The sequence below is a fragment of the Hoplias malabaricus genome, chromosome 16, assembly GCF_029633855.1.
Source record: "Hoplias malabaricus isolate fHopMal1 chromosome 16, fHopMal1.hap1, whole genome shotgun sequence".
Classification (NCBI taxonomy): Eukaryota; Metazoa; Chordata; class Actinopteri; order Characiformes; family Erythrinidae; genus Hoplias; species Hoplias malabaricus.
In genome coordinates, this window is record NC_089815.1 from 11770973 (window position 1) to 11784341 (window position 13369).

Here is a 13369-nt window from a genome sequence, read left to right on the forward strand (position 1 = left end):
AAGTTCATTCTCAGACCTTAGAGACCACATAATTCCTATCACTACTGCATCGCAGTTACCATGTCAACCCACAACACAACAGAATATAATGACATACCCCAGCATAATACATCACTGCATACACATGCAGCAAGAGAGAGAGAAGCTTAGTCTTGAATACTTCAAGGACAAGCACAAAGCTGATAGCACATTCCAAGTTCAACAGAAGTTCATTCAGCTCAGCTGACTTCATGTTTTACACACACACAAGAAAAACTAGGTTCTCTTTAAGCTTTTTATACATGGTAAACCTAAAAATGTAACAAATTTTCAAACACTATTTCAACTGTTTATTCATTATCTGTAGCCGCTTATCCAGTCCAGTGTCGCAGAGGGTCCGGAGCCTACCTGGAATCATTGGGCATGAGGCAGGAATACACCCTGGAAGGGGGTGCCTGTCCTTCACAGGGCAACACACACATTCACTTTCACACACACCTACGGACGCTTTTGAGTTGCCAATCCACCTACCAACCTGTGTTTTTTGGACCGTGGGAGAAAACCGGAGCACCTGGAAGAAACCCATGTGGATATGTGAGAACACAACCAAACTCCTCACAGACAGTCACCTGGAGCGGGAATTGAACCCACAATCTCCAGGTCCCTGGAGCTGTGTGACACTACATGCTGCGCCACCGCGCTGCCCCCACTGTTTGTTGTACATTTTAAATATATAATCATGTCTATGATATGCCAGTTTGCCCAATTAATTTTTGCCTTCAGCTACTCACAGATAGACATTTGTTGCAATGAATATGACAGTGCCAGGCCCCATTTGGTATGTGCCACAACAGTGTGGCTTTGTAGACACTGTGTGTGTGTGTATATATATGCGTGCTTGACAGGCCTGCCTGCAGTCCAGCTCTGTCCCATATGGTGCATCATGAAGAGGAGGATCAGACCACAGATGCAAAATGTGGCCTGGCACTGTTGCCTTGACTGCAACATATGGCTTTCTAAAATCCCAATATAAGCCTCCACATAAATGCCACGTCCACACACATGCAGCTCACCCATGCTGTGGGCACAGATGCACCTATTACTGAAAAGTAATACAGTAACTGGTCATGCACACATTGGAGATACAGTAGGTGCCTATCTGTGCCGAATGGTGTCCAAGAAATCAAACCTGAAAATGGTCGAAATTGCAGCATCCCAAGCATTACCAACCGTGCAGTTACAGGAAGCTTAGATACTGGAGCTCCAAGCCTACCCTGGAACAACACACGGATGTAACCTGATGGAACAAATGCAGCAAGGTATGCAAGAACCAGAACCCAAAATGTTAATAGTCTTAGATTGTAGGTCAATATAGGTCATTACTTGCAATCCTTGGCACATCAAGGGAGAAGAGGGCTGTTTGCTTGCACCTTGTGGATCTCTTGCAGCCAAGGGTAGGCCAAAGAGCAGAACATGCAACTGAAATATTCTGTTCTGTGTGTGCAGCATATGAAACGGCCAAACCTTTAGGACCCCACTGAGCTGTTGAAGATCCCAAAACAGTCAAAAGCTGCCGTCCTTCAGTACAATGAAGTTGAACCAGTAAAAGTCAATCAAACACATGCGATGGACCAGATAGCCTATGTCCACACCAGCCAAAAGAGAGTTGACCTCCTGGGAGAGCCTTGAGCTTGTACTGGGCCTTGCACTTTGGTGATGATCAGAAATGCGGGGTTATAAGACTGTTGCCCTGTTTTGTAGCCAGTGAGATCTACATTCAAGTTTGAGAGTGAAAACATTGGAAATGTTTTCTATTTTTGCATTTAACACTATTTTCTGGAAATGGGTTTTTTACAAGACATGTTACTGGGACAAGAGCAATTTTAGACTAGAAATGCTCCAAAAACATCTTGGAAAAGTGATGTGTTCAGAGCAGAATCCAGGAAAGGCCTGGTCCTTCATCAGCAGGGATGGTTTGAGGCTCAGCCCTTCTCCTCAGTGCGAAAAAATTCACCAGCATATAATCCCCCAGTTTCGGTAAATTGAGGGGTTTGGGAGATTAGATATTCATTCATTCATTATCTGTAACCGCTTATCCAATTCAGGGTCGCGGTGGGTCCAGAGCCTACCTGGAATCATTGGGCACAAGGCGGGAAGTATGGGCAATTCTGGGTGAAAGGTCACTGAGGGTCTGGAAGAGTTGTGCAGCTGAACACTTGTTTCATGGAAGAATAGCAAGAAATGCAGCTTTAAAGCTTGATCAGCCAGTGCCTCCAGTCCCCAAACTTTTATGGGTGATGTAACAGAGTTGTAACAATGTTCCTGCTCTAATGTCTGTGGAACATGTTGCCAGAATCAAACCTGAAATAAGAGTAAACAAAGTTCATATGGGAAACTACATAGCATGTGTCACATCTTTTTTTTTAACATAATGGAATTCATTAATAACTGCTTTCTGTTTTGACCAGCAAACTTTGTGCAACTTTTTTCTGTAACTGTTGTTTGTAATAACTTGGTCTGTGGAAGAATAATAGAAATATTTTCTTTAATAAATATACCAACGTAAGTGGCTTGATTTAAAAAAACAAACAAAAAAAAGAGTATATAATTGAATAAAACACAAGAAGACCAATGAGTATTTATATTTCCATCACAAGTTGTGGGATTTTTATTACTATCAGCACATTCAACACACCATTTGACAATGTGTGACATGCGCCTTTCATAAAAGCCATAGAGGAGGTAAACTTTCTAAATACGACTTCACAACATTCAGTTTAGATTAAACCGTATCTCAAAGAAACCATTAAATTTCAGCTTCTTTTTTTTTTTTTTTTATACAGGTGTATATACAAAACCAACAAAATACTTACACTTATAGGGAAGAAACGGACTATTGCTAGAGGGCTACTCAAGACAAGATCAAGAGTGCTTAAGTGATTAAATCAAAAACGATTTGACAATTTGTTAAAAACAGAAACAAAAAATTCCATAGGTAAAACCTGGGGTGAGTTATTCTTCGATACAAACTGTGATTCAAATGATTCATATTATTAGCATATTACTCACAAATCAGCATATCATGGCGTGCAGGTTATACAAAAGTTTTGGTCTTTTACCTGTGAAAAATGAGAACTTTACAAAGACTGTATTACTGTGATACTGAAAAAAACATACATATACAGAAAGAGTAAGTGCTTCATGCCCAAAACCAGTCAAAGAGAATTACAATACTGCTTGGAGTACAGAACAACGACTTGGGGGAAAAAAAAACCAAAAAAAAAAAAAAAAAAAAAAAAAAAAACAGCATATGGAAAACAAAATATTCCAGTCCTTGGGACTAGCGCAAACAAACCTTTACACATTACAGCTCAGCATAATCAGAAAAATGTTCATATCATCTATACTGACAATAACCCCTTAAAATCAATGCATTAATCAAGCTCTGTTTCAGTTATGAACCATTAATTAGTGAGTAGCTGAAAAAGAGATTTTACTTCTACCAAGAATCAAAAGTAGGTGTTATTTTCAATAAAAACGGACACACTATAGCACACAGACTGTCTTAGGTCTCTTAAGAAAACAGGACAGAATGGAAACACATCAAGGAGAGGTGGAGTAATCAAACATGAACAGAATGGGGAAAAAAACCCAAACACATAGGTTCTGCGTTTAAAGCAATTGCATGCAATTTTCATTTTCAAATAATAATACCTTGTCACCATTATTGCTTTTCATTCTAGATTTGGCTAACGTTTCTGATTTACTAAATTACTGTTGACCCTGATCTTTACCTATTCCACAGCGTTTTGCTGTACTTCTGCATGGTGCTGTTTTATTACAGTAGTTTACTGTATTACTGTCACCCATTTGGCTTCTCTTTCTACAATAGCACATTAGAATCCCTGAGCATTTCCCCAATACCCATTTATGAGGTCAAATGTTTAATGGATTGTCTTTCACAAAAAAACTGATGCTAATAACAACAGTACACATATTGCAGAGCCAGCCCTTACAAAAAACACACTGTGTACACATTGGCATGTTTTGCTTAAGCAGGCCTATTGCTTTTAAAAGTTTAAAAGTCAAACTGGTCCAATTTGCTTTTCATGATGTGATACCTGCAGATATTGGGATGATAATTCCAAGGGAGAAGCACAGTGAAAACCAGCCAAAAAAATGGGGGGTGCTGGGAGGGAGGTGGGGTTTGTTAATATGAAAACACTGGAGCAGCGACAGAATGAAAAGCTAGGGCACCCTCTGTAAAATGGTTCACCTCTCCTCTCCTCTTCCCTGAGGAGTTGTAGTTGTAGCACAGGATTCCTGAACAAAGTCCTGAAGAAAATCCCACAAAATCCTGGGGAGGGCACCAATCATCTGCTTTCAAAATCTCATCAAATACCATACCCCTGGAATGTCGACAACACACTTTGAACCCAGATGCCCACTCACCTCAGCTACACAGAAACCTACTTATTTTTTTTTTTTTTTTTTACATTTTCACTATGGCACGACACAATACAAACAAACAAAAAAAAAACAGAGCTGGTCTTTAAAGACAGCCATTAAACAAAGTAGAGTCCTCGTAGATCTTTGATCACGATATCATCATCCACAACAGTCCAACATATGAAGTTCAGATTGGTTATTGCTGGGAAAACACAAAGTGCTACTTTTTTTGGGTCCTCCAGACCGTACATGCCTTAACTGAGACCTCCAGAATATCCTTTTGATTTTTACAGTCTCTACAGGAATATTTTGTTATTACTACAAAGGCTAGTTTATGCAAATCTTGTGGCTTGTCTTTGTGTGTTGTATGTGTGTTCCCACTGTCCTCACCCAGCCAAGAGAATGTGGTTTACAACAGTTTACAACTAACAGCATGCCCCTGGATGTGCTCATTTTGTAGTTGATGTGAGGATTGTGCTGTGTCATTAGCACTAAGAACAACTGGCTGAGCTTGAGAAAGAGAAGAATATAATTTTCTTACCAGGGGTGCACCATAGGAGTCAGCCAGGGTTTTATTGATTTTCATCTTGGCTGATATCTCCTGGAATTTCCTGATGTACATAATGTGAACCAACTAAGTGCATGTGAATTCACAAATACATATCTCTGCAGATCACCAGCCATCAAGTGGGACGGGCGTACGCAGCATATGGGAGGTTTATTCATCACCAATAAAGCATTACAGTTAGGGTGTACTAAAGCTGCGTTCCATTTACCTCGTAAGACATGTCAAAGCTGGTAATGACGTCATACCCAAGCTGATCATATTCCAGTTAAACGTTCAGAAAAGCCCATGCCCTAGGTTTTCATTGTAAGCTTGGTCCTGGTTAGCATAGTTAATGATAGCAGCTGATAACAGCACATTATGTGATATTTTATGCATTTAAACACCATGGAAACATGAGTCCACATAGATGTGTCCACATCTGAACAATATTAAATGTAATACTGATTTAATGATACACTAATAGATAGAAGCTAATAAAATGTAACTACTGCTTTACACATTGTTGATATGTGGACAGCCATCTTGGATTCTGAACTTGGGATTGGTGAGGCGCCCCTGACTTTTTGAGTAAGTAATCTGGCTTGTGGGGGCCTTCCAGTTTAATTTTCCTGCTTGGACCTTGGAAATTTCGACATTCAAGTTCAAATGGAACACAGCCCTACTACTTGAACTGTACCACTCAAATTGAGCTGGTTTCTGCAGAGATATCCTTTGTGCATCTGAAATATTTAAACTGTGTTAAGGTGCCTTAGAACCTGTAATGTCTGAAATGAAACATTTTCCAAGTGGAAAAAAGAAGGAATTAAAGTCAGCCTCCAGTGGAAATCCTATTTGTAATATGTTAAAGTAACGCTAGACAAGATTTGGTGATTTTGCTCCTGGGGCTCCCCCTAGTGTAATTAATTTTTACAGTACTATATTGAAACTAATGGGGGGGATTTCCTACCGCCCTCCAATATTACATTGTACAGGTTCTGCAGTGCTGAGCCCAGAAGAGGAATGACCATCTAGTCAATGGTCTAGTCCCTCTCTTAGAGGAGAGTGGAGCATAATGATTTTGAAGCTGCAATTTTAAGGTAAAAATATTACTTAATGTACCTAATGTTGTCAGTGTTTTGTTTATATGCTAGAATACTTATAATTCCTCAAATAAGCAGTCAAACCCATGGCTAAGTATTTCTGCAGGTGAGCAGCAGAGGGGTACGTGGAGACAGAGGCATGGACTAAATACATATTCATAAATCCACATGTACTGAAAGAAGGCATGAAGGAAAGAATTACCTTTAAGCCAAGGCATTAGTAGTGATTTTCTTTAAGTATTTTTAGGGGGTTAAATTAATTAACATAGGGGGACTTTGGCAGTGAGAAATTAATAGTCAGTGCACCCCTGATATTTACCAGCAGATGGCGCTTGTGGCTAGGCTAATGCAGGGCTGTAGCTCACCTCCCTGCCTGAGATTTTGTGTGTGGACAGTGGGACTGGTGTTAAAACAGACATGGCAGATCAGGCTGGTGCTGGCTAGAGGAGTCCACTTGAGTCAAGAAGATTACGATCGTCTCTCCACGGATGAAAACTGTCCACAGTGGAGAGGGAAATCCATAGTGCTGTCAGGCTTTTAGAGGTGCTTTGTGACGCTGCAGAAACTGTAATTGAACGGAGTCTAAACCGCGTCAGTGACGTTTCTCTGGACGTTTCTTAAGTCTGTAGAACCCGGCGTAGCTGCCTGGATGCTGTCAGGCCTCCTGGGGCAGGGCCTGCTCTAAGTCTGAGCCAAAAAGCTCCTTGTAAAGTGGAGGGAAGCGTGTGTGCACTGTGTCAGGGTGGAGGGCTCGAAAGGCGCTCAGTTTCTCCATGTGTCGGCTGCAGAGCGCTCGAAGAGTCGACACCTTACAGATTAACTGAGTACAGAAAAGAACAATACCATGAGACCTTGTTCAGACAGACAGCTCAAATGATATTAGTGCATATTCAATTTGGTCAGAAGTTCCTGAAGTCTGAATATTCTGAACTGTCAAAAATCCACATGAAATCAGATTTTTTTTTTTATTCCACATTTGTAGGTGATTTCAGATTTAAATCTGATTTGAAGTACAAAGTAGCAATGTATGTGTACCTTAAGAATCAGCAATTTCTTGGTTAAAATGTGTTTTGTACCTTTGTGAGGACTCCCTCTTCTCTCTGGTTCTTCTGAAGCAGGTTCTGCAAGGCCATCTGAATCCTCTGCTGAAGTTTCTCCACTCTGCTTTTCTCTTGAAGCCAGGATCGGTCTGCACATACATGGACAAACATATAAACACAGGTCATTCCAGTATACAAAGATATAGCTCCCTCCGCATAGTAAGACGTTCCTGTGTTTATGTTGGTTTACCTAGTGAGAAGAAAAGAGTATTTGATTTCAGGAGTATTTTGGACCAAACACAACAAAGCTTATACCAAAAAAGGGGCTTATACCAATGATTTTGCTCTGTTCGGTTCTACTTCAGGCCGAGATATTTTTTATTATATGAATTGGACAATATAATTTTATTAATGTTTTTAGCAGCATTTAGAAAATTCAAAACCTCTAAATCTAAGAATGGCCCTCTGTCCACTACCAAAAATTAAGTCATGGCAAGTGAAATCTTGTCACTGTGGTAATAATTCTTATTAGATGATTGTTGTAAGAAATGTTTAAGATTATTTTACTAGTCTCTATATGTGCTTTGCTTGTGGTAGGTTAGTTTACATATTGAAAATATCTTACTCCAACAAGACACTTTCTCTATATAAAGAATATTCAAACATGTTGGAGTGTCTAGAAATAACTTAAATATCTTCTAATATGGAACATCTTATATTCTAATTCAAAATATTTGATTTTTAGTCTAGATGTAAAATTCACTTATGAATACAGTAGTTCCCAAAGTGAGGAGCAGGCTCCCTGGGGTGCAACAAGGCAATTATATTGTTCTCACCTGAAGACATGAGCACAAATGCAGAGAACAATCCAATCTCATCTTCAGTCAGCTGCAGAGAGCTCATGGTCTTAGCAAACTCAAACACAGAGTTGATCAGGTCATCACAGCCTGGAGAAACAGAAAAAGAAAACATGAATACACTGCAAAAAATGAGACGTGCGAAATTCATTCTTTATCTGTAAGCGCTTATCCAATTCAGGGTCGCGGTGGGTCCAGAGCCTACCTGGAATCATTGGGTGCAAGGCGGGAATACACCCTGGAGGGGGCGCCAGTCCTTCACAGGGCAACACACACACACACACACACACACACACTGACACCTACGGACACTTTTGAGTCACCAATCCACCTACCAACGTGTAATTTCGGAAATTCTGATTTTGAGGAGCAGAAATGAAATATTACAAAATTGGAAAAACAATTTACGGTGGCTCGTTCGCCTGCTCGCCACATTTGTGGATCTGGCTGCATTTGTATTTGGATCGGGTGAAATGCAAAAGGAAAGTCTCAAAAACCCCGCGAAAGGAAATGAACACAAACAGAAAATGGGAGAGACTTGATCCAAAAATACAGATTCAACAATTCACAAATACATTTTATATTCCAGAAAATGGCTTTACAAATATATGCAACGTAAATGTAAACAAATGTATTTATTTTCACATAAAATTATGACATATCTGTGAAACCCAAAAACATGTATTTATGAATGTAACTGAATTTGTACAAATTGCAGACCATGAGACACAGATTGGGATGTGTTCATTTGTGAATAGTGAAACATATCTGTGGATTAACATTTATGCATTTGTAAAGTACTTTGAGACTAAGCTCTCTCCACAGGTGTCAGTATAAGCATCACGCAGCAAACTGTGATTCACTGTTGGTTGTGAACCTATTTTTTAATTGCCTGAATGAGTTTTTCCAGCAATTTATGCTATAAAAGCTTTTTTGTAGGAGGGGACCAGAGGGGCCTTCACTCCCGCTGTGCATTAGTGACCCTTGTGCACCTTTGAACCCGTTGCTGGATCATTGGTTGGATTCATCCTTGGACCTCTTTCGTAAGTGCTAACCACTGCATGCAGGAAAGACCTGTCACTTTGGAGATGTCTTGACCCAGTGATTGAGCCATGACAGTATGACCCTTGTCAGTTGCGAAGATCTTTTTCATGCTTCCAAAACACCAAGAACTGATTGTTTCATTGCTGTCTAGTACATCATCTCTGTCCAAAGGAAACCCATATTTAATTAGAAAGTAATTTTGGAGCATTTTTATTGGTCCATTCATCATGAAAATTTATCACAATATGAAAACATCAGATGTGTTCGAATGGTATGGTAAACTAAAAGATATGACTAAACAAAATGGAGATACATGTTTTTTCCTTGGAGAGCAACAGTATTCCACCCCTTGACAGGTGCCTATGTAACAAGATGATCAGTGTTATTCACTTCACCTGTCAGTGGGTTTAATATTGTGGCAGATCAGCCTACATCTAATTAGCCTCAGATTTTTTTCTAGGCACTGTTTCTTAGTTTAATTAAATGAATCAGTGAATGAATTTGTCTGAAAATGTGCAACATTTGCTGATATAATAAGACAATAACACCTGAAATATTTACTTAGGAAATATACTGACTAGATTTTAGATGCTTGCCTTCTGAAGACAATTGTAAGCAGTGCATAAACATGTGAACATTGAACAAAACAAACAATGTTAAGTTTAGTTCTTCCTGCTGTATAATATATTTTAGAGCACAGTGGTTTCATCAAACATATATACATATATATATATATATATATATAAATAAAAGTCCATATAGGTTATTAAAAGCAGAACAGAAAGTAGAAGGGCTGGAAATGAGCTCAAGTGTCTCTAGAGAAGTATGAAGTACACGTGTGGTGCATAATACAAGACTTACCCAGGGATTTGAAGACTTCGGGTCCTGCATATTTGCTGTCAAAGAAGACTGTGTTGTTCTGAGAGTCATAGGCTCGACACATCCTCACAAACACCACTTCTAAAGAACCTTTGGAGCAAGAAGAAAAAACACAGTCAAATGTATTACTCTTCTTCATGTGGTGAAACAACTACTTTATATTCTCTAACAGAGTCATGGCGCTCCCAAAGTGGGGGATCCACTTCATGGAGCATAAACTAGTTCATTCAGGGACTACACAGAAATATAATTTTCCAAATACATTTTTATAAATATTGCTTTCTACATTTGGGTGATTAAAAAAAAATCATGCTCCATTATTTAACACTGACAATGGAATGACTCTTGTGAATTTACTGGTTTAGTATACAGGGTTCATATGTGGTTTAATACTGGGTTTAATACATGGCTGTTGGTCTGAAAGCGCTCATTCTTGACAAATCTGGGTCTTGTCTCATCATGTAGTGCAAAAATGCTAAAAACAGTGTGTTTATACCTGCTTTGAGCAGAACTATCTGATCATTCTGACACAGTTCCATGAATCCATCAATGCGTTTAGCAAACTCCACCACATACTGAACTGCCTCAGTCACTTTAACTGCACAAACCTGCCACATCTCTTCCTGAGACTGAGAGAGAGAGAGAGAGAGAGAGAGAGTGTCAAAGACACATACTCTACAGTGCAAAAAAAAAAAAACAGTATGTTTTTGCTTGTTACACATAATAATAGTTCATTAAAAATGCTATGCTATATTGTAAGCTAGGGTTAGGAGAACACAATTTGGTTTGTATTTTCCTCGTTGTGGTTCTAGCAACACCACACATTATTCAGCAGCATGGAATATCTCAGTTTAATCAGACAGTTTAAATCTCTATTGAACAATTCTCACCTCCTGGCTTAAGAGTTATCTCATAAATCCTGCTTTATGGGAAGGTCAAGAAATGGCTAAGCTAACACAATGACAGACACCGAATAAAAATGATATAGTGTCTAAGTGCTTGTTTGTATCTTTACTAATCTCAAGTGTAGTTAAACTTTTAAATGTTTTTATTTTTTTTTAAATCTTTTAAATCTCTAAAATTTAAAGATGGCACTAACTCTTTTTTATGATTCCCCTAACATACAAGTTTCATATAATCAGATATTTGATCATTTTACATGCAAAACACAGCATGGAAAACTTGCAAGGACAATCAGTACTATTTATTAAAATCTGACACTACACATTGCATGTTGGTGAAGAGATGAAGAACAAATCCTACAAATCTGCTTCTCATTCATTCATTTATTGTTGAGAATTCTGAGTTTTATGTAGGCAAAAGGGTGATAATGGTATATTAATATACAGCCATTTTCTGCTTTATTTTTATTATAAGCTACTGCTTATAAACTATATTTAAAATTTGTTAAGATATCTGCTGGTATAAGAAGGCATAGATGTTCTAGAAGGCATTTTTTTTTATCCCCATCCTATACACTCCATATTTCAGACTGCTTTGACTGACATGGATGTACAGGGGTTGGACAATGAAACTGAAACACCTGGTTTTAGACCACAATAATGTATTAGTATGGTGTAGGGCCTCCTTCTGCGGCCAAAACAGCATCAGTTCATCTTGGGAATGGCATATACAAGATCTTTCACCAGTCTTGCTGTATGTATTGGTGCATTGTCATCCTGATACACGGCACCGCCTTCAGGATACAATATTTGAACCATTGGATGCACACGGTCTTACTGGTGCAATGTGCAATTAATGAAGATTGGCCACCAGGCTGCTCCAATTTAGCCATGAAACCTCCCACACTAAAATGACAGGTGTTTCAGTTTCATTGTCTAACCCCTGTATATGTCTAGTGTAATATGAGCTTAACTAACAAATAAACTTATTCACATTTGCCAAAATATTACAATAAAGGGTGCTAAACTTAAATTTTAATTTTAATATTAATTGAACAATTTTAATAATACTTGATTAAACACAACTACCATCAAAAAGTATTGAATACATATCTAAAACATGATTTTGTAAGTTGTTACAAAAATTATAGTAGGACACTGGAGTGAAACTTAAGTATATTTAAAGGTAAATACATTTGTACTTTTACTCAAGTGGAGAGCTACAGCGAGGACTTTTACTGGAGTAATATTTTACCTTCAGTATCTGTACTTTAACTCAAGTACATGGTTTGTGTATTTTGTCCACCACTGGTATTCACCCATATAGCTCAAATTGTTTCTGTAAGAATACACCACAAAAACTTCTCTCAGTCCACAGCCAAGTCTTAAAGGAACACTTGGTAGCGTTTTTACCTTACTTTACTCAAAACTACATTCATTCGTTCATTCATTCATTGCCTGTAAGCGCTTATCCAGTTCAGTGTCGCGGTGGGTCCGGAGCTTACCCGGAATCACTGGGCACAAGGCAGGAACATACTTTGGAAGGGGGCTTCAGTCCTTCACAGGCCAACATACACTCACACATTCACACTTATGTGTAGACAAGCCAACTTCCAACTTGTGTTTTTGGAACGTGGGAGAAAACTGGAGCACCCGGGGGAAACCCACACAGACACGTTGAGAGCACACCAAACTCCTCGAAGACAGTCACACAGAGTGGGACTCAAACCCACAAGCCCAGGTCTCTGAAACTGTGTGACAGCGTTGCACCACCATGCATTGCACCCTTAATACTACAACTTCATCAAAAATCTTTGCAGTTTAACTGCTGCATTAACCTACTGGAGTAGTTTATGAATACACTGAATCTATGTTCTCAAAAAAATAATCATAGTATTCAGCTACAGGGTGAGTTTTTATTTCCATAGTTTGTAGTAAGTCATAGTTGTACAACATACTGATTAGTCTGTGGAAAATTAAGGGGAAAACACATTAAAAATAAAATAAAAAGTAAGAAAAGACAATACTCGAGTGCATTAACTAATTCATTTGAAGATGTGGAGCTCCACAAACTGCGACATGAAACAACCATGTCAGTTTTTTTGTGATTTGTCTGAAATTGTGTTGTGTCTTACACAGAGGGCAGACACTTCAGAATATTTTTTCCCTTTTTTTCTGCATATTTCCAATCACAGCACTGGACACATTTTTATTTTGAGATGCCAATAAAAAGTTAAACTGAGCAAAGCAACAACCTTGGGGAAATTAGAATACTGATTAAATATGGCAAAATTAAGAATGGAAGAAGAGAACAAAGCAAAAATGAATAAAACCAGACCTGCTCCTCATATCTAACTGCTTGGCTCTGCAGTTTGGAATAACTAATTGCAGTTGGAAGTCTCATTCTCATTTAAAGGAATGTGCACTGAACAGGGCTGTTTAGACTGTGCAAGAAAAGTGATGTGTTGTTTGATCCTTGTGGTATTTTGACTACAGAGGACTGTGGAAACTTATGGAAAATGTGCATAATATGTCCCCTTTAATTAAGACATATATACAGACTAAGGGCAGT

General features: G+C 38.6%; 1 protein-coding gene across 2 annotated transcripts in view; it reads right to left on the bottom strand.

Moving 5' to 3' along the window:
* Positions 1-2632: 2632 nt before the first annotated feature.
* Positions 2633-13369, bottom strand: part of rorab (RAR-related orphan receptor A, paralog b) — a 70542-nt gene continuing 59805 nt past the window's right edge. For both annotated transcript variants that reach the window (XM_066648298.1, XM_066648299.1), the window contains 5 exons: positions 10392-10524; positions 9878-9985; positions 7952-8062; positions 7152-7264; positions 2633-6895 (listed from right to left, as the gene is read on the bottom strand). In XM_066648298.1, the coding sequence (XP_066504395.1) occupies positions 6731-6895; positions 7152-7264; positions 7952-8062; positions 9878-9985; positions 10392-10524 (630 nt within the window). In that variant the 3' untranslated portion in view covers positions 2633-6730. The remainder of the gene's footprint in view (positions 6896-7151; positions 7265-7951; positions 8063-9877; positions 9986-10391; positions 10525-13369) is intronic.